We start from the raw sequence: 22,692 nt of genomic DNA on the forward strand, positions 1-22,692 counted from the left end.
TGGTCTTGAACTGGATTGTTCCCAGCAGCCATGCTCTTGGCCAGACCTTGTCCTTTGTGTTCACAGACACACCCCCCCCCCCCCCGCCCTGTTTCCCTATGCTGATCTGGTTTGGAAAAATTACTCATTGTGACTTGTTCTTGGATTTTCCCATCAGGATTTTGTCTGGTACATTTTCTAGGTATGTTTGGACAAGTTTGGTGGAGCGGAAGGAAAGCGCACTGTACTGCTACTCTGCATTTGGCTCTGCCCTGATAATTTTTTTCCTGTATCATTCTTAAATGTTGGTTTTCCAGCTGTAGCATAAATATTTCTGGCTGAGAATGGATTTCTTCTATTGTGTACAGGTAGCATAGTATGTGAAAAGACTAGAGAAATAATATTATGTGGTAGAAAGAACCTTGGATTTTGGAGTTAGTAGAAGTTGTTTATTAATTGCAACTTTGGGCAAGTGCCCACTCTGAACCTCCCTCATTTGTAAAGTAAATGAATAACTACCATCTTTATGCAGTTGTTTCAGGGTACAGTATTTTATGAGCTATAATAACTAATAATTTATATTTATGTCACATTTTAAAGTTTGCAAAGCACTTTCCTTACAACAACCCTGCAAATGTAAGATTTTATTATTTGTCTTAATGCTATCCTTTGAGGTTAGAGAGTTGTTATTGATTTAGGGATTTTTTTTGTTTATTTTTGTTTTAATGGATATTATAAAGATGAACTATGTGTATAGTACAGGGAACAGAGGATTTTTTCCTCTTTCAGATTAGGAGACTAGACCAGAAACCAAAGTTACTATGGGGTATTGACATTTTTTCTTTCTTTCAGATTGGAAGATCAGGCCTGTAAACAAGAAATTCTGAAGCTGGGCTCCTATGGAAGAATCATCCCAGGAAAAATTCACAAGTGATGGTCCTTGTGACTCTAAATTGAGTGAAACCTGGGAATATGAAGCCAGATTAGAGGAGGAGCAGAGTGATGAGGAGAAAACGCAGCACGTAAAAATCATCCAAAGGAAAGCACCTAGTAAATTGAGAAGCCATGAATATAATAAATATGGTCGGCTCTTTGGTGTAGGATCAATTCTTTTTCCACAACAGAGAGTACCCATAGGAAAGAATCTTCCCAAATATGACCCACAAAGAAAGAGCTTCAGGAAGTATAATAAAATATCCTCAAAGAAGATATTTTCTAAGTATAATGAAAGTGGAAAATCGTTCAGTTATCATTCAGATCTTATTGAATATCATAGGCTACATACTGGAAAGAAACCTTACGAATGTGGGAAAACCACATTATGGAAAACACAGCTTATTCAACAACAGAGAATTCATACTGTAGAGAAACCTTATGCATGTATTGAGTGTGGGAAGGCCTTCTGCAAGAGGACACAGCTTACTCAGCATTTCAGAATACATACTGGAGAAAAACCTTATGAATGTAGTGAGTGTGGGAAGACTTTCCGACAAAGTGCCCACCTTACTCGCCATCAGAGAATTCATACTGGAGAGAAACCCTATGCATGTAATCTATGTGGAAAGGCCTTTAACCACAGCTCTTCCCTTGCTTCCCACCAGAGAATTCATACTGGAGAGAAACCTTATGGATGTGATCTGTGTGGAAAAGCTTTCAACCACAGTTCTTCTCTTGCTTCTCATCAGAGAATTCATACAGGAGAGAAACCTTATGAGTGTAATGAATGTGGGAAAGCCTTCCGCCAGAGCACTGAACTTACTAGACATCAAAAAATTCACACTGGAGAAAAACATGAATGCACTGAATGTGGGAAAGCTTTCCACCAGAGTTCACACCTAACTCGCCATCTGAGAATTCATACTGGAGAGAAACCTTATAAATGTAATGAATGTGGGAAGACCTTCAATTACAGTTCATCCCTTGCTTCTCATCATAGAACTCATACTGGAGAAAAACCTTATGGGTGTATTGAATGTGGAAAAGCTTTTGGTAAAAGGACACAGCTTATTCAACATTGGAGAATTCATACTGGAGAGAAACCTTATGACTGTAATGAATGTGGAAAGGCCTTCCGTCAGAGCTCACAGCTTACTCGACATCAGAAAATTCATACAGGAGAAAAACCTTTTGAATGTGATGAATGTGGAAGGGCTTTCCGCCAGAGATCACAGCTTACCTACCATCAGAGAATCCATACTGGAGAAAAACCTTACGAATGTAATGAATGTGGGAAGGCCTTCTGCCAGAGTACTGAACTTACTCAACATCATAGAATTCATACTAGTGAGAAACCTTTTGAATGTCATGAGTGTGGTATGGCCTTTCGCCTGAGTACTGGACTTACCCGCCACCAGAAAATCCATACTGGAGAGAAACCTTACGAATGCAGTGAATGTGGGAAAGCCTTCTGCCAGAGAGCAGAGCTTACTGTACATCATAGAATTCATACAGGAGAGAAACCCTACGTGTGTAATGAATGTGGGATGGCCTTTCGACAGAGCTCACAACTGACTCCACATCTCAGAATTCATACTGGAGAGAAACCTTATAAGTGTAATGAATGTGGAAAGGCCTTCAATCGCAATTCATCCCTTGTTTCCCATCATAGAATTCATACTGGAGAGAAACCTTATGAATGTAATAAATGTGGGAAAGCTTTCCGTCGGAGTACAGGACTTACTCGACATCAGAGACTTCACATTGCAGATAAATCTTATGAATGTAATGATTAAGGGAAGGTTTTCCTCCAAAACAGATAACTTCACATCAGTTCATTAGTGAAGTGAAAAGTCTTATAAATGTTTTGATCCTTTAAAAAAACCAAAACAACATACTACTACATTTTGACACAAAACATTTCCCAACAAATATCCTCCAGAAAGTTTTTTGCTTTTCTTAACAGAAAGAATCAGTATCCTATTTACCTCTGATAGCATGATATTAACATTGACCATTGTATTTGCCTAGAGTTTTGTTGTTTCATGATTCTGACTTTATTAACATTGTTGTAGTCTTTGTATATTTTCTGTTTTGGCTCTGCTTTCATTATTTTGCAATGCTTCACATAAGCCTTTTCAGTGGTTCTCTGATTTTTTTTATCCTTCATTCCTTACAGCAGAGTAATGTGTAATTACATTCATATACCACAGTTTGTTCAACTATTTCTTTGTTGAACACACACCTTGTTTCCAGATTTTTGTTATATATTTTGATGTTATGAATGTTCTTTGAGCACCTGGGTCTTTTTTGTTGTTGTTAATGCCCTATTTGGGGTATAGTCCCAAGAGTAGATTTTCTGTGTCAGAGGGTACAAGCAGTTTAGTAACTTTCCTTTCTCAAACGTTTCCCATATTTTGGGGGTTGAGGCGATTGGTCAGGGTTATTTTAATTTGAATTTTTCTGATTATTAATGATGTTGCACATCTTTCAGGTGAATTTTGTTAAACTATATCTTCTTTTGAAATCTGTTCCTATCCATTGATCATATGTCTATTTCAGAGTAACACTTAATCTTGTTTTAGGATGCAATAGTTTTATCAGAGATGTTTAAAGAGAATATTTTTTCTCCCAATATGTATGTTCTGAGTCTAGATGTATTGCATTTATTTGTGCAAAGGTGTTTGTGTTTTCTTTTGGTTGTCATTTAATTGATTGAAAATGTCTATTTTGTGTTTTATAAGCTATCCCATAACTGGTTCCAAATGTATCCCATTATCCTTAGTTATGAAAGAGACTCTTCTGTTCTCTTATTGGTTTTGTTTTGCTTTTTTTTTATGGTGTGACTTTTTATATTGTTAGTTGAGCCATTTAGAATATAGTGTGGTATATGCTGTAAGATGCTTGTCTAAATCTACTTTTGGCTAGATTTTCTAGTTTTTCCAGCAGCTCTTATTAAATAAAGAGTCCCTACTGCTGTAGTTGGTGTTCTTGAGTTTATCAAGTACTAGACTGCTTCTGTGTAATTTCTTTTCTAGGTTTTGCTTGTCTGGTCTGATCTATTGATATCCTTTTAATTTTTTTTTTAACCTTGTACCAGATAATTTTGGTAATTATTGTTAATAGAGTTTGAGATCTGATATCAATAAGTATCCTTCTAACTACTATATTTCCATGATTTTCTTTAATATATGAGCTTTGCACAAATTGTTTTTAAAAGGTTTTTCTCTCTACTATGAACTGATGTTGAAGAAGCAATAAAAAAGTAGAAATAGCTTCAGTAAAGTAGCAGGATATAAAATAAATACAAAAAATAATGCTTTTCTGTATAATAAAATCACAGGAGAAAAATTCCATTTAAAATAACAAAATGCATTAACTATATGGAAGTTAATTTACCAATATACATGTAGGACTTGCATAAATGAAAATTTTACAGAAATAAGTCCTAAGTAATTGAACAAAAAATTCAGTGTTAATGGCTGGGCTGTGCCTATTGACAAACTATATTTCATTGTATATCAACATACATACCAAAGGGATATTTTATAGATTTAGACAATATAAAATTAATTTTAAGGCATAAAACATCAAGAACATATAGAGAAATTTTAACAAGATCTTTAAATTTGTGAGGTTACATGATGTTTAGGAAAATTTAATGACAACAGCACTAAAATTGAACTGTGGCCATTGATTTTTCACATTATTATCCATGAGGAACTGACTGCACTGTGGACTGAAATGTGAATTGTTCTGAGCTTTGTGATCTGTTTTCTAAAATCCGGATGCACGTTGAATTATACATGGATATTTTTGGAACCCGTATGACACGGTCTCATGGCTATGAACAGTTAGAGGACCCCTCTTTTGATTGAATAGTTCTGGCTTATTCTGGCCTGATTCTATATGCCTATTCTCTATTGTTGCATCCTGTTAATGTTGTTTTACTCCTGTAATTTTTATCTTTGATATTTGATTTGGAATATGTCATCGTCGTGTAGTATATTACACTAATGCGATGGTCAGAGTTCTTGATTTGGGGATGGTGGGCCTGGGTTTGAATCCGAATTCTGGCCACTGACAGCCTTGGACAAGTCATTACCCCTTCAGACCTCAGGCTCCTCTGTAAGACGTCCTCAAGGTCCCTTCCAGTTCTAAGTCTATGATCCAGTGAAGGAGAAGTGGGACTGGGAGTTTAGGAAGAACAGAAAAGAGGAGCTTTGGAAATTTAATAAAAGTTCAGTAGATGAAAGGAACACACCATCCTCTAAGTACAGGATACTCTGCTGTAGCTATAAACCAATTAGACAGCTAGCTAAAACGGATGTGACGGCGTAGTAGCTTGTCTGCATGATGTATATAAGTAGTTTGATATGCCTTCAATGCATGGAGATTGTGGCATAGGTGATGTTTATAGCACTCTGGAAAGCACGCTACATACAGTATCATTTGATCCTCACACCTGATTGATGCTTTATCCACTTGATAGATGTGAAAACCAAGGCTCTGATAGGTTAAATGACTTATCTAGGATCCTATGCTAGTAGTGTCTGAGGCAGAATTTGAACTTAGGTTTTCTTGACTGCAACTACAGCACTTTCCACCATACTATGCTACCTCTTGACTCATTGGGAGAAGAATTGCATTGTTTTACCTATGGTAGTTTTGATCTTTGGGATTGCACACTGGTGCTAGAAAATATTATGGCTGTTTTGAATCAGCAAGTCACCAACAAATGAAAGCTCTTAGCAGATTGCTTTACTAAAGGATTTCTAAGAGACATTTGGAAGTCATTGCTAATCGTTCTGAACACTATCTAAATATTGACTCTGTCCTAGATGGGTGTATGAGAACAGTAGAAAAGGTTGGAGACATTAACCTGTGAAAGTCACAGCAAGATTTTTCTGGAGATTCCATTGTTCTCCCTCAAAAGAGCCAACTCTCAAGCTGGTTGATCACAGACTTTATTATATTCCTTGGACACTGGAAATCTATCACTTGAATTGACTGGATCAAAACACAATTAAAAGATATTAGGCCTTTAAAAGCAAGATCATTCTAATGCCCAGACCAAAATTTAGCAGACTGCAGCCCATTGTCAATACAAGAATGTCCTCCCTCCATGGGATATTCTATTTTTTAGAAAGTTAAATAATGGACTTTTTAAAAAATAAAGTCTTCTGTAGAAGTGGGGGGGGGGGAGTTTGCTAAGCCAAATTGATGTTTGAAGAAAACTGCAAAAACAAAAGAATACTTGGAGCATAGTTCGACCTTGGAAACTCACAGTGGCAGCAATGGGGAGAGGTGAGGTGGGGAGTAAAAGATGGGAGAAATATACCTGTGACAACTTCAAAATTCCCATAATTTTCCCTTTTTCTTCCTGTCCTCATATACACCTTCATTTATAGACCTTGTGTTCTTAAGAGCTCAATCCCTCAATTCCAGGATTAGCTAATAGAAGGCACAGTTGTGATAGTGGCACAGCCTCTGATAACCTGGATTGTAATTTGGAGTCCTGATCAGGCTTATGGGGGTAGTCTCCTGCCTTATTTTTTGTTGCTTATGGCTGTGGCACCACAAGCTCACCTATTCATGCCTCTTCAGTGACTTCTTATATAGTATACTTGAGGGACAAGTATGTGTTATCAAGGAGTAGACTAACAGCAGAAAGGCCAGTTCCTGTTGTAATTAACCTTCTATAAGGTAGACATATCAAAACTTGTTTTTATGCTTAAATTTTTTTCTCCAGGAATCTGCTTATTAGCTCCTGGCTTTCCCACCAGATTGACTTGAACTCCTGCTTCCTTTTTTGCAGGTGCTCAATACAAGGCCAGCTAGAAAGAATATTCACTTGAAACTGATTAAACTCAGGGTCATGGGTCCAGTTAAACTCCTTGGCTCTGAGGGAAATATTTATCTCAATACTTACCAACCTCTCAACTTTGGGGGGGGGTGGGGGATGAGCTTGGTTGGAGGGGTTCTGAGTCATTCCTTGCTTGCTAGTTCATGATCTAGTTGGTTTTCTTATTGGGACTCGTTGTGCCTCAATACTTGGGGATCTGAAGTCTGGGCTGATGCACGCCTGCTTAGACTGTTGGTCCAGGTTGACCTGCAGTGACCCGCACCCTGCCGATGGACAACCTGTTCCTGTTTATGCCTTTAATAAACCTCACTTGATTCCATAACAGCGTCTCTTGTGTAGTCACTTCCTATCTCATGATATGAGCCAGCTCACTGATCGTCTTGTCTCATCAGGTTCACACAGCCTGGAGTCATGTTTCCCACTTCTGATGCATGTTGGGAATGGGAACCTGGGGCAAGTCACTTAAATCCACTCAGTCTCTTGGTTTATCAGTTTCCTGATGTATGAAACAGATAATGACTGTAAGTGCCTGCCTCACAGGGTTGTTAGGAGCTATTAGTAGGTAAAGCACTTTTATCAATCTAAAGATATGCCATAAATGGCACTAAGTAACAGCTATGCAGGGGCACCTAGCTAGGTGGCTCTGCAGTGGATAGAGCACTGAACTTGGAATCAGGAAGACTTGTTTTCATGACATCTACTACCTCAGACACCTACTAGCTGTGTCACTTAACCCTACTTGCCTGAGTTTCCCCATCTGTAAAATGTGCTGTAGAAAGAAATGGAAAACCACTCCAACATCTTTACCGAGAAAACCCCAAATGGGGTCATGAAATATCAGACATGAGTGAAAAATGACTGGACAACAATGAAATTACCATCTTCACCCGTTGATAAACCCAAACTCAAATGTCACCTTAACAAAAGAAACAAACCCCAAACTTTATATTTGGAACTTTCAAAATGTGAAGACATTCACATATGTTAGTGGAACTTTGTTGAATAGTTTGTGAATAGAGACTGGCATTCTTGAATCTGAGTCTGGATGACTCAGGTTTGTTTGAATTTTGAGTTAGGCACTAGTTGTGTAATCCAAGCATTGACCTCTTTGAATTTTAGTTTCTTCATCTATAAAATGGATCAAATTAAGGTCTTCAAGATATTCTAGGGATCAGATGAGATGTTTGCACATCTAAAATTGCTATGGATATCAGTGATCTGTTTTGCCTGAAATCTCAGTTTTGAAAATTTCCCAAGTTTTCCAATGATCACGGTTTATTTTTCTCAGTTCTTTGTTTACAGAAGTTTTTTTATATAAGAAAAAAAATAGGACTGCCTTCCTAGACCCATGGATCTGGGCTATTAAAGGCAAGAAAGGGATAAGTAATTATGGTAGTTAATGCAGGGTCCTCAGTGGCATCTGACTTAGTGAGTTTATGAACATGATCCTGTCTGGTCAAGAGCTTCATTTTGCAAATCTGTTAAATTACCCAGGCAGAGGTTTTTCTTGTAGGTTGTATTATGCTTGACTAGATTTCTGTCTGCTAGTGGGTATTGCATAGTTTGGAGAAGAAAGATTCAAAACAACATCTGACAAGCATTATGTTTCTACCTTGTATTAGAGATAGGAAGAAAAACAACTCTGCCTTGTATCTTGATATTCTGGGAGAAAACAAGAAAATATGCCCAGTTATAGATTCCATTCTACTGATATTTTTTGGTGTGGAAATGTTAATTCACAGTAAAGACAATACATGGTAAGATTTTCCCTAAAGAAGCCAAAAAGTATTTCACCTGTTCAGATCCCTTCCCTCCCCTCACAAAACTCTACAGGTATCTCATTGATAAAATAGCATTTGGAATGTAACTAATGTCAAATGCTTTACATGCATAATCCCATTTGAGCTTCATAACCCTATAAAGTAGGCCTTGCCTAGATTCCCATATTCTGAGTGAGGAAACAGAATCTGAGAGAGGCTATAACTTGCCCATTGTAGAGACGGGCTTCCTAGTTCTTCTATACTCTAACCCTAGCATTCTTTTACTATATCCAGCCCAAGCAATTCATGTAGCTTCTCTCAGTCTCCACAGCTTAAAAATGATTGAGTTGGACCACACAACCATTAATGTGCCTTCCAGGTGTAAATGTGACCCTAACTCCTAATAAAAGTGCTTATGATCCCTGCCCCCCCCTTATGGTTATACTGGGGATCAGAATATTCCTTACACCCCAATGCCGCTTTTAGACTTTCCTTTAACACCCTTCCCAAAGCAAACTCTCCTTTGAGGATCATCATATCCAAATATGTCACCTGATCCAGATGATGGTAGCTGTTATCTAGAGACCGTCAGATAATTCCTCCTCTCTTAAAGGGTTCAACGTTTTACTCACAGTCTTTCCTCCCCATCCAACTTCATACTAGGAGATGGGAAAATAATACTGATATTCCCTCATATAGCCTGAGGTCTTAGTTCTTCTGTCCATATCATTCCAATTGTCTTCACTTGAATTATATTTCAACTATACAGAGTTGACCATTCCTTTGACATTGCCATTACCTATATAAATTCACTTCAGCATGTATATATATACACACTTACATATGTGTATGTGTATAGGAATGTGCACATATGTGTATAGATATATATTGTATATAGGATCTGTTCGTTGTTTTTATGTCTCGCGTACCAAACCATTATTTGAAATGTGATACAACATTCCTCCCTACTCAGCTGCTTCCTTTCTTATCCTAGATAAACTAATGTTGTTTGTGGAAAAGCTTTTCATATTCATATAATCAAAGTCATCTATTTTATCTTTTGGGAGTGCCTCCACCTCTTTTTTTGTTGTTCTTATTGTTTTAAAAAATAATCTTGTGCCAAGATGGTCGAGGGAGGAAGCAACCCACTGAAGCTCTCCTAGATCTCCTCTCCAAACCGACATAAACCTGCCTCTGAAGCATCCCAGGAACAGGGAAGCAGCCTACCAGCCCATCAGGAAAGGTCTGTCTTAGCTCGGGGTGAGGGAAGTGAGGTCCAATAGCAGCAACAGCAGCAGCTTCTGGGCTCACAGAGGGGAGCCTGTGAAGTAGGGCTCTGAGCCTGGGGCATCACACCAGTAATAACAGTTTCCGATCTGGGGGGCTGCTAGAACAGGTTCGGCACTGCTACAGGTAAGATGTTAAGGAAAAAAGACACAGAGACATAGGATGGGTTCAGAAGGGCCCCATGCACTTGGGTGGAAGCAAAAGGCAAAGTTTATTCAGACAGTCTGACCTTTTTATACTTGAGGTGAGCAAAAGGAATGTCTTTGAAGTTTGCACCAAAAGAATAGGAGATTGGTTTGTAGACCTTGGGCCATGTCGGCCTTATCTGTGATGAGGAGCATGTTTCTGTCCTTTGAAGTTTCCTTGGCACCTATGCAAATGCATCATCCTTGGTGCCCAGCAAATGCATCTGCATCCGGCAAGGATCATTGTGGTTTACAGCCTTCTTATCAAGGGCTAACTAAGAATCAGCGCATATTTTCTGGAAGAGGGAGACCTGTCTGTGAGCTTTGCTTGAACAGCAAAAGGGGAACTTCGTTAGCCCCTAACACAGTAAGGCTTCACTCACCTGCAAACCAGCAGCTCCCTGGCCAGGTGAGCAGTCTGGGCAGCATAGCAGGGACCCTCACCAGGTACCCAAAAGCTAGCACAGACCACCAGGGAGACTTTGACCCCACTGCTGATCAGTAGTGAAGCCCTGCCCAAGCAGGTCAACAGCAAGTTCCCCCTCCTGTGACCTCCCAGCAGAAATACTATTTCCAGGGCAAACCAGCTCCAGGGACTCAGCAGATCACGACAAAATTATGCTTCTAGGGCCTGCTAGCAGAGTGACTGGTTACCATAGCAACCAAGCAGCAGCCCCCCCCCCCCTCCACACACACACACACACACATTTAGGCAGATTAGCAACAAAATTACCCCTCCAGGGCCTGCTAACAGAGAAGCCCTGCTAACAGACCAACCCAGCAGCAAGGCACCACCCCTGGGGCAGAACAACAAGATCACTCCTTCAGGGCCAGCCACGAGAAAAAGTTTGTTGATTTTAGCAACCCAGCAAAAGTGAAAACCACCAATAAAACCCAGAGCCTCAGCACAAACCTTGGGACAGTCTAGGAAAAGGGCCCAAATAGAATGAAAATATCAAGGCACAAAAATGAGCAAAAAAAAAAAAATCAATGGAAAAAACCTTTACTATTGACAGTTACTATGGTGGTAAGGAATATCAAGGCATTTAACATAGAGGAGGACAGTAACAAAATGGCTACAGCTGAACAGTAAAGAAAAATGCAAATTGGTCTTAGGCCCCAAAAGAATTCCTGGAAGAGCTTAAAAAGGATATTAAAAATCAAATTAGGGGGTGGCTAGGTGGCGCAGTGGATAAAGCACCAGCCCTGGATTCAGGAGTTCCTGAGTTCAAATCTGGCCTCAGACACTTGACACTTACTAGCTGTGTGACCTTGGGCAAGTCACTTAACCCCCAGTGCCCTGCAAAAAAAAAAAATCAAATTAGAGAAGTAGAAGAAAAATTGGGGAAAGAAATAAAAAGAATGCAAGAGAACTATGAAAAAGAAATACAAAAATTTACTGAGGAAAATAACTCCCTAAAAAACAGATTTAGTCAAATGGAAAAGGAAGTACAAAAGGTCACTGAAGAAAATGATCTCTTTAAAAATTAAAATTGAACAAATGGAAACCAATGACTCTATGAGACACCAAGATACAAGAAGACAAAATTTAAAAAGTAAAAAAAAAAAAGAAAATGTAAAATTTCTCATTGGAAAAACAACTGAACTAGAAAATAGATCCAGGAGAGAATAATATAAGAATTATTGGACTACCTGAAAGCCATGACCAAAAAAAAAAAAAAAAAAAGCCTGGATCATATCTTTCAAGAAATTATCAAAGAAAAATGCCCTGAAATATTAGAACCAGAGGACAAAGTAGAAATTGAAAGAATCCACATATCACCACCTGAAAGAGATCGCAAAATGAAAACTCCCCAAAACATAATAACCAAATTCCAAAGCTTACAGATAAAATAAAAAATATTGCAAGCAGCCAAAAAGAAACAATTCAAATAGTGTGGGGCTACAGTCAGAATTACACAGGATTTGACAGCTTCTACATTAAAGAATCACAGAGTTTGGAATGTGATGTACCAGAAGGCAAAGGAGTTAGGTTTACAACCAAGAATCATCTACCCAGCAAAATTGAATATATTCTTTCAGGGGGGAAAATGTATATTTAATGAAATAGATGACTTTCAAGCATTTCTGATAAAAGGCCAAAGTTCAATAAAAAATTTGTCTTCCAAATGCAAGACTTAAGAGAAATATAAGAAAGAAATAAGAAAGAGAAATTGTAAGAAATTTAATAAGGTTAAACTGTTTCTAGTTTTATATGATAATATTTATGTCTTAATAACTTTATTATAAAAGCAATTATTAGAGAAATTAGAAGTATATGTAAAGAGGATATGGTAATATTGCAGGGATGATAACATTTGTACATCTTAACAACTTTACTATAAGAATAATTGGAAGGAGTATATGTAAACAGATGGTGTGGTCATAAGGTGACATTGATGAAAAAACACCCCAGAAAACAAAATAAAGGGGTAAAAGAAATTGCATGGAAGAGGAAGGAGGGGAGAAATGGAATGGGGTGAATTGTCACACACACACTCACACACACAGAAGCATAAAAGAACTATCATAATGGAGGGGAAGATGGGGCACATGGACAAAGATAAAACCTTGCTCTCATCAAACTTGGCTCAAAGAGGGAATAAGAAACACATTCAGTTGGATATAGAAATCTATCTTACCCTATAAGGAAGTTATAAAAAGGAGACTCAATAAAAGGGGGAGGGGTGGGGACTGATACAAGGGAGGGGATATTAGGAAAACAGTGATCACAAGTAAAATACTTGTGAGGGGGAGTGGTGGGGGGAATAAATGGGTGAAAAATAGCATGGAGAGAAGTAAATAGTTATCATAACTATAAATGTGAATGGGATGAACTCACCCATTAAACGGAAGCAGATAGCAGAATGGATTAAAAATCCAAAACCTACAATATGTTGTTTACAAGAAACATTTAAAACAGAGAGATATACACAGGGCACATGTAAGGGGCTGAAACAGAATCTATAAAGCTTCAACTGAAGCAAAGAAAGCAGAGGTAGCAATCATGATTTCAGACAAAGAAAAACAAAAATAAATCTAGTTAAAAGAGATAAAGAAGGAAACTATATCTTGCTTAAAGGTACTATAGACAATGAAGTCATATCAATACTTAACATACATGCACCACATGGAATAGCATCTAAATTTTTGAAGGAGAAGTTGAATGACCTACAGGAGGAAAAAGATAATAAAACAATCCTAGTGGGGAACCTTAACCTTCCCGTTTCAGAACTGGATAAATCTAACCAAAAAGTAAACAGCAAAGAAGTTAAGGAAATTACTAAAGTTCCTGAAAAGTTAGATATGATAGATTGCTGGAGAAAATTGAATGCGAATAGAAAGGAATATACCTTCTTCTCAGCAGTACGTGAGACTTACATGAAAATTGACCATGTATTGGGACATAAAAACCTTATAACCAGATGCAGAAAAGCAGAAATAGTAAACACATCCTTTTCAGATAATAATGCAATAAAAATTACATTCAGTAATGGACAATTGAAAGAGATATTAAAAACCAATTGGGGCAGCTAGGTGGCACAGTGGATAGAGCACCAGCCCTGGAGTCAGGAGTACCTGAGTTCAAATCCGGCCTCAGACACTTAACACACACTTACTAGCTGTGTGACCCTGGGCAAGTCACTTAACCCCAATTGCCTCACTAAAAAAAACCAAAAACAACAACAAAAAAAAACCCAATAGGAAATTAAATAATCTGATCCTAAAAAACAAGTAGGTCAAAGAATAAATCGTAGAAACAATTGAAGAAAATGACAATGATGGGACAACATATCAAAATTTATGGGATGCAGCCAAAGCAGTTCTTAGGGGAAAATTTACATCCCTAACTGCTTACATCAATAAAATAGAGAAAAAGCAGATTAATGATTGGGCATGCAACTAAAAAAAAACCCAAAAAACTAGAAAACGAACAAATTAAAAATCCCCAACTAAATACCAAATTGGAAATCCTGAAAATCGAAGGAAAGATTAATAAAATTGAAAGTAAGAATACCATTGAATAAATAAATAAAACTAGAAGCTGGTTTTATGAATCAATAAAATAGATAAACCATTGGTTAATTTGATCAAAAAAGGAACGAAAACCAATTACTAGTCTCAGAAATGAAAGGGGTAAACTCACCACCAATGAAGAGGAAATTAAGACAATTATTAGGAACTATTTTGCCCAATTGTATGACAAATTTGACAATCTAAATGAAATAGATGAATATCTACAAAAATATAAATTACTCAAATTATCAGAAGAAGAAATAAAATATTTAAATAACAATTTTCAAAAAAGAAATTGAAGAAGCCATCAATGAACTTCCTAAGAAAAAATCCCCGGGACCAGATGGATTCACAAGTGAATTCTACCAAACATTTAAAGAACAATTAATCCCAATACTATATAAATTATTTGAAAAAATAAGTGGAGTCCTACAAAATTCCTTTTGTGAGACAAATATGGTGCTGATACCCAAACCAGGAAAAGCCAAAACAGAGATAGAAAATTATAGACCAATTTTTCTAGTGAATGTTCATGCAAAAATTTTAAATAAAATACTAGCAAATAGATAACAGAAATATATCACAAGGATCATACACTATGACCAGGTGGGATTTATACCAGAAATGCAGGGCTGGTTCAATATTAGGAAAACTATCAGCATAATTGACCATATCAATAAAAAAAGCAACAGAAATCACATGATTATCTCAATAGATGCGGAAAAGGCCTTTGACAAATTACAGCACCCATTCCTATTAAAAACACGAGAGAGTATAAAAATAAAAGCAGCTTGCCTTAAAATGATAAGTACTATATCTAACACCATAAGCAAGCATTATTTATAATGGGGATAACCTAAAAGCCTTCCCAATACAATCAGGGTTGAAGCAAGGATGCCCATTATCACCTCTATTATTTAATATTTTATTAGAAATGTTAGCTATAGCAAGAAGAGAAGAAAAAGAAATAAAAGGAATTAGATTGGTAATGAGGAAATAAAACTATCACTCTTTGCAGATGATATGAGGTTATACTTAGAAAATCCTAGAGAATCAAATAAAAAACTACTTGAAATTATTAACAAGTTTAACAAAGTTGCAGGATGCAAAATAAACCCACATAAATCATTAGCATTTTCATATATGACCAATAAAGTCCAGCAACAACAGATAGAGAAATTCCATTTAAAATAACTGTGGCCAATATAAAATACTTGGGAGTCTACATCCCAAGTGAAACACAGCAAGTGTATGACCAGATCCACAAAACACTTTTCACAGAAATAAAGTCAGATCTAAACAACTGGAAAAATATTAATTGCTCATGGGTAGGCAGAGCCAATATAATAAAAAGGACAATCCTACCTAAGTTAATTTATTTATTTAGTACCATGCCAATCAAACTATCAAAAATATTTTATAGAGCTAGAAAAAATAATAAAATTCATCTTAAAAACAAAAGTTCAAGGATATCATGGGAATCAATAGAAAGAAAGAAAAAAGAAAGAAAGGAAGGAAGGAAGACAGAAGGTAGTCTAGCAGTATCAGATCTCAAACTGTATTGTAAAGCAGTAATTATCAAACAATCTGGTACTAGTGAAGAAATAGAGAGGTGGATCTGTGGAAAAGAATAGGTACAAATTATACTACAGTAAATGACTATAGTAATCTAGTATATGGTAAACTCAAAGATCCAAGCTTTTGGAACAAAAACTCATTGTTTAACAAAGACCACTGGGAAAACTGGAAAACAGTATGGTAGAAACAAGTTATAGTTCAATATCTCACACCATATACTAAAATAAGGTCAAAATGGGTGCATGATTTGCACATAAAGGATGACACCTTAAGCAAATTAAGAGAGCATGGAATTGTTTATCTGTCAGATTTATGGGCAGGAGAAGAATTTAGGACCAAAGAAGATATAGAGAATAAAATTTAATGTAAAATAGATCGTTTTGATTATTTAAATTAAAAAGCTTTTGCACATAGAAAACTAATGTAAGCAAGATTTCAAGGGAAGTAGAAAACTGGGAAAGAATTTTTGAAACAAATATCTCTGATAAAGGCCTCATTTCACAAATATATAGAGAACTGAGTCAAATTTATAAAAATACAAGTCCTCCAACTGATAAATGGTTAAAGGATATGAACAGGCAGTTTTCAGACAAAGAATTCAAAGCTATCTATAATCACATGAAAAAATGCTCTAGATCATTATTTGTCAGATAAATGCAAATTAAAACAACTCTGAGGTATCACCTCACACCTATCAGAGTGGGAAATACAACAAAAACAGATAATATTGGATGTTGGAGGGAATGTGGGAAAGCTGAAACTCTAATCCACTGTTGGTGGAGTTGTGAAAAGATCCAAACATTCTGGAGAGCAATTTGGAACTATGCCCAAAGGGCTATAGAACTGTGCATACCTTTTGATCCAACAATACCACTGCTAGGTTTATATCCCAAAGATATCCCCCAAAGAGAAAAAGACCTATTTGTACAAAAATATTTATAGCAGCTCTCCTTGTGGTGGCTAAGAATTGGAAATCAAAGGAATGCCTATCAATTGGGGAATGGCTAAACAAGCTGTGGTAAATTATGGTGATGGAATATTATTGTGCTATAAGAAATGACAAACAGGATGATTTCAGAAAGGCCTGGAAAGACATGTATGAAATGATGTATTGTGAAGTGAGCAGAATCAAGAGAACATTGTGCAGAGACAGCAATATTGTTGGATGAAGAACTGTGTATGAGTTGACTATTCTCAACAATACAATAATTCAAGACAATCCCAAAGGACTATTTATGAAACATACTATCCACCTCCAAAGAAAGAATTGATATTGATGGAACAGAATGAAGCATTCTATTTTTTACTTTCTTTCACTTTTGTTTCTTTTAATCAAGTTTGCTTATACAAAATGACAAATATGGTAATGTTTTACATAATCACACATGTATAACCCATATCTCATTGTTTGCCACTTCAGGGAGAGGAGAGGAGAGGGAGGGAAAGAAGAATAAAAATTGGAACCCCAAACTATAAATAAAAAAGTTTATCATTAAAATTAAAAATATAATCTTTCCTTATATGTGTAAGGTATATAACATGTTTCTCTTCTAATTAAAAAAAATCATGTCATCTTTAATGTTAAGGTCATATATTCATTTTGAATTTGTTGTGGAATACAGCATTAAATGTTAGTCTAAGCCTAATTTCTTTCTGCTAGTTCGATTTACAGTTTTCCAAGAAGTTTCTATTAAATGTGAAATTCCATCCTAATTATGCGTTATGTAGCACTCAGTTCTTTAGTTTCCTTGTTTCTGATTCTCCCTTGCCTAGTGTATTCCATTGATTTCTCATATTCAGACCAGTATAAAATGGTTTTGATGGCTACTGCTTTATAACATAATTTGAAATCTAGAAGTACTATTCTCCCCATTTCCCCACATCTACCTCTTTTTATTATTTCCCTTGATATTGTGAGATTTAAAATTGGATATTAGATCATAAATCTCCCCTACTTAACCCTTCCCTTAATTCATCTCCCAGACTAGTAAATGGAAGAAGCTTCTGGTTTTCTAGATAGAGCCTTTATTGTATATAAGGTGTTGTTGATTAGAAGGATAGGAAAACAGAAATACAGTACAAATCGTCTTAAATCTAGGCTGTCTATATTCCTTATAAAAACTCACCAAACCGATTTAGGCCACCTTTGGAGTGAGTCAGACCGTCTGTGCCGCGCCGCCCGGAGTCCCGCCAAGCCGGCAAAAAAGGCTACTCCCGTTCTCTCCACCCCGGAAGTCAAAAAAACCCGGCAGGCAGTCTGACATGCGCAGCAGGCGGACTGTACCCGGCAGGCAGTCTGACATGCGCAGCAGGCAGACTGTTCATCTCCTCCCCAAAAGGGTGGTCCTTGAAAAACTGGCGTCTTTCACTTATCCTAACCGACTGTTAAAAACTTTCATATTTTACCACATTTCCCCCCTTTGCTTCCTCAAGAAACGGAATGTTTCCTTGATGGAACAGTAAAAAGAATATAATAACTTTTGCTGACTAATAATATGCGAACAACAATACAGAAAAGGAAGAGAGGAAAGTTTTGTCCAGAGGGGCGATTTTTTTTTTTCCTCATGAACCGACGCTTTGACATTAGTCTTGCAAAGGGAGAGCCTCTGCAGAGAGTACATGTTACAGATAGTATATAACAGAAAGGAGATAGTAAAAGCTAATAAAGCAAAACAGTTCATATAAAGTCTCTGAGTTCTCTTGTCTTCTTGAAGTGGTAAGATGTCATCAGGAGGAAACTGGATTCTGGTCTGGAAAACTGGATTCTGGACTCTGGTCTGGAAAGCTGGATTATCTTCTTTAACTGTTTGAATTGCTGTATTTTTAAAACCTTAGCATAGCATTGTCAATGATCAAATTAATAAATTCCATTACATTCCCTCCTTTATATGGTTAGACTTGTAATAGAGGGTTGAGGTAGTTATGCAATGTGTAACACTTTTTACCACCATGTGTCTGGATCAAAGCCAAATTTAGTATGTGTTCATGACACCTGAAAATGTTATGGAAAGGTTATCATACCATATCTCATGGTTCTGAGACAGCCAGTGATTGTGCTAGGCCACAGGTGAATTCAACTGAGTGAGATAAAAAGATAAATAAGTTCAGTTAAATTAGGTTAAATTAGGAGGGAGAGAGGATGAATACTGGACTGTGCCTAGTAATTGTGCTCTACATAGTCACCATCATAAGCAAACCATGGACTTACGTATACCTGTCTCTCCTTTTGTTGCACATATATTCTCTCCAGGGCCTGCGTCAGAGTTCACAGCAAGTTAGTCTCTGAAATGATAAGTTTCCATATTTCTGAAATCTCATTAATTTCACCAAAGACAATATGATGGTAAAAATGTGTGCTATGCTGCATAACTGAGAATATATTAGTGATATATACAATAATTCCAAACCATACCCAGAGTATAATGACATATAAATAATAAACGAATGTAAATAGCTGATTATATTAGACATTGTTACATAATCTTCTTTTAGACATTATTACATAATCTTCTTTTAGCAAGTAGACCACATCATCTTATACATGAATTCTCTGGTATAACAGTAGCAGATACTTAAAGTGGTGATTAATTCATCAAAAAGAAATAAGACTTCAATTAGCAAGATTCAATATTCAATGTTTTCAGTGAGGTATCAAGCAATTTCTGGTACTTTTTAGTTAAACAGAACAACATACAAGAGAAAGGAGAAAAATAAATAAATAAAACAAAACTCATTAGAACTCATGGTTCTCTCAAAAAGAAAGAGTAAATAAAAAAAAAGAAGAATTCTGGTAGCTTCTGAGGCCCGATAGCCTCACCCACAGCATATACTTAAAATGTCTTTGAATAATCACTTAGTTTACAAAATTTAGTTTTAAAGAAAAGCAAAAGAAACAAAAGTAAAAAAAAAAACCAAAGCAAAACCAAAAATAAAAAATAAAAAGCAAAAGATTCGCTAAGCACCCTTTTGTGCTCTTAAAGAACTTAAAGGTGCAGTCAATTCCAGGTCTTTTCAGTGCCTTTCAAAAGTCAAAACAAAAACAAAAAAACCCAAAAATTAATAAAAAAAAAAATAGTTGAGGTAGGCCAGAAAACTAGGCCATGTACTTCAGTGCTTTTGCCTGTAGAAGGAAATGCTTGTTAAATTATAAGGTATTTAAGCTGCTAGAGTTTGGGGTATGCCACATTGTTTTAACTGGTTCCCCAATTCTCTGCATGCCAAAGTGGCAGGGGTTTCTGAATTGTCATTGATCTTTCTAATGCTGTCATAATGTTCTTTATGGTAGAAAATGTGGAGTTCTGTAGCATCAGTTTTGTCTGTGCCACTGATTTTCAATAAAGGCTGATTTAATTGATGAACCACAACATTCAGCTGATGCTGCTTAGCAAATGCTACAATTGTATCATTTCCTCCCCACTTTCCAAATTTCTTTAATTCATCAACATATTCTTCAAAAGGGGAGTCATTTACTATAAAAGACTCAAACTCTTGTCTATGGTTAATCATATAAGAAGCAGCTTCTTGTCTGTGTCTGAGATGATTTCTACAGTGACCTTCTAGCTGGTCTGCTAAAGCCCTAAAAAGGCAATTTCCGTCTCCTGATACTTTACGAAGACTGAGTCCCAAAGCATTTAACTGATCAGTGGGATTCTTAAATGGGAACTTCCTGTTTCCTCTGAACTTTCTTTGCTCTTTAACAGTTGCTATCGTTAGGGTTTTTACCTCTTTAGCGTCTACCTCAGGTCTATCTGAAATCTCTTCACCTATGAATGGTGCAGGCTTTATATGAGAGCAATGAATCCATGAGTCTTTTTCACCAATTTTAATGGCGGTAGGAGTTGTCAATAATACCTGAAAAGGTCCTTCCCAGGCAGGTTGAGTTCCACTGGTTCTCTGAAAATTCTTTACATATATTTTATCTCCTGGGTTGAAGTTATGCAATGAAAAGTCTAATGGTCCTGCCTGGACCACAGCTCCTGCCTCATGGAGTTCACGTAGCCTGGTCTGTAATTCCTGTATATAGGAAGCAACAGAAGTATCACCTCCCACCAGTGATGTATAAACTGGGGAAAAAGTTTTAGCTTGGATAGGAGGGTGACCAAAAAGCATTTCATAAGGAGATATATGAAGTTCTCCTCTTGGTCTACTTCGTAGATAGAATAATGCCAATGGTAGAACATCAGGCCATTTCAAATGGGTTTCAGTACATAATTTGCCAATCATACTCTTAAGCTCTTTATTCATACGTTCGACTTGGCCTGAACTTTGTGGATGGTAGGGCGTGTGGAATTTTGGAGTCACTCCCAAGAAAGAGTAGATTTGGGATAAAATCGAATCAGTGAAATGTGTGCCTTTGTCAGAATCGATGCGGGCTGGTGGGCCAAAACGAGGTACTATCTCTTTAAGAAGAATTTTGGCAACAAAGGCAGCTGTGGCTCGGGGGCTGGGAAAGGCCTCCACCCACCGAGTGAGCTGATCAACTATAACAAGGCAAAATTTATAATGTCCTGCTTTTGGCATAGTAATATAATCAATTTGTAAGTGCTCAAAAGGTGTATATGCTAGAGGACGCCCTCCATAAGCTTTGACCTTAAAAGCATACTGATTATAAGACTGACATGTGGAGCAGCCCGAGCAGATTCGAGATGCTGTATTAGTCACACCTGGTGCTATCCAGGTTCTCTTAATAGAGTCTACAATGCCTTGTGTACCAAAATGGCCTTTTCTGTGAACAGAGAGGCATACCTGGTGGTAGAATTTCCGGGGAAGAAATGGCTTACCTTCCGGAGACACCCAGATGCCATTGATCTGTTTCGCCTTAAATTTCTTTTTCCACTTTTCTACTTCAGAATCGTCATAGGTTAGGTTGGAAGGAATATCCTCAGAAGGTGAAAGGTTAAATACATGTTCAGGAGCTTCTAATGCAGCAAGCTTGGCTGCAGAATCGGCTCGTGCATTTCCCTTTGAAACAGGATCACTATTCCCTGTGTGGGCAGGGCAATGTACAACGGCTAGGGAAGAAGGCAGTTTTAGGGCATCTAAGAGGTCCTTGATAAGGTCCCCATTGGCAATAGCCTTGCCCGAGGATGTTAGAAAGCCTCGTTGACGCCAAATCATACCAATAAAGTGGCATATGCCAAAGCCATATTTCGAGTCAGTAAAAATGGTGGCACTCTTATCTTTAGCTATATTACAGGCCTGTGTAAGAGCCACAAGTTCAGCAGCCTGTGCACTAAAATGGGAAGGCAGAGAAGCTGCCCAGAGGGTGTCATAATCAGAAACTACAGCAGCTCCAGTAAAACGGGTTCCCTCTCTCATAAATGAGGAACCATCTGTATAGAGGACAAGATCAGGATTTTCTAAAGGTGTATCAAAAAGATCATCACGGGGTTTTTCAGCCATATCAACTAAAGAAGCACAGTCATGCAACGGTTCCCCCGAGAATGGTAAGTTAGGGAGTAGTGTTGCTGGATTAAGAACTGTGCAGCGTTTTAAAGTGATATTCTCATTACCTAACAGGGTTATTTCATACTTAGCCAGCCTTTGATCTGAAAAGGCTTGTGTCCTGTGACGTAGTAAGAGAGCCTCCACTTCGTGAGGGCATTGCACAGTTAGAGGGTTACCTAGGACCAAATCAGAGGCTTTTTCTACCAAAAGCGCTGTGGCCGCCACTGCTCTAAGGCAAGGTGGCGCTCCAGCCGCTACAGGGTCCAGCTGAATTGAATAGTAGGCTATAGGACGTTGGTTAGGCCCCAGTGACTGAGTCAGGACTCCAGAAGCCACCCCCCTTTGTTCATGCACAAAGAGAGTGAAAGGCTTACTATAATCTGGCAGTCCTAGGGCAGGTGCTGATAACAAGGCCCGTTTTAATTCTTTTATGGCTGAGAGATGCTGGGGATCCAACTGTAAACTGTCTGGAACAGAACTTTTTGTAAGAGCTATGAGGGGTTTAGTAATTTCACCAAAAGAGGGTATCCATTGTCTACAGTACCCAGCTGCTCCCAGAATGGCTCTCAACTGCCTCTTAGTAGTGGGGGCAGAGAGTTGTTGAATGGCCTGGACTCGCTTAGAAGAGACAGAGCGA

General features: G+C 37.4%; 2 protein-coding genes across 7 annotated transcripts in view; both read left to right on the top strand.

Moving 5' to 3' along the window:
- Positions 1 to 7,091, top strand: part of LOC122733757 (zinc finger protein 345-like) — a 29,856-nt gene extending 22,765 nt beyond the window's left edge. For all 5 annotated transcript variants that reach the window (XM_043974470.1, XM_043974454.1, XM_043974462.1 and 2 more), the window contains one exon: positions 832 to 7,091. In XM_043974470.1, coding sequence (XP_043830405.1) covers positions 879 to 2,711 — 1,833 coding nt within the window. In that variant the 5' untranslated portion in view covers positions 832 to 878 and the 3' untranslated portion in view covers positions 2,712 to 7,091. The remainder of the gene's footprint in view (positions 1 to 831) is intronic.
- The window catches only part of LOC122733853 (immunoglobulin lambda-1 light chain-like), a 773,472-nt gene that overhangs the window by 128,425 nt on the left and 622,355 nt on the right, over positions 1 to 22,692 (top strand). The gene's annotated exons all lie outside the window — the stretch shown is intronic.

This window comes from Dromiciops gliroides, chromosome 1, assembly GCF_019393635.1.
Source record: "Dromiciops gliroides isolate mDroGli1 chromosome 1, mDroGli1.pri, whole genome shotgun sequence".
NCBI classification, from domain to species: domain Eukaryota; kingdom Metazoa; phylum Chordata; class Mammalia; order Microbiotheria; family Microbiotheriidae; genus Dromiciops; species Dromiciops gliroides.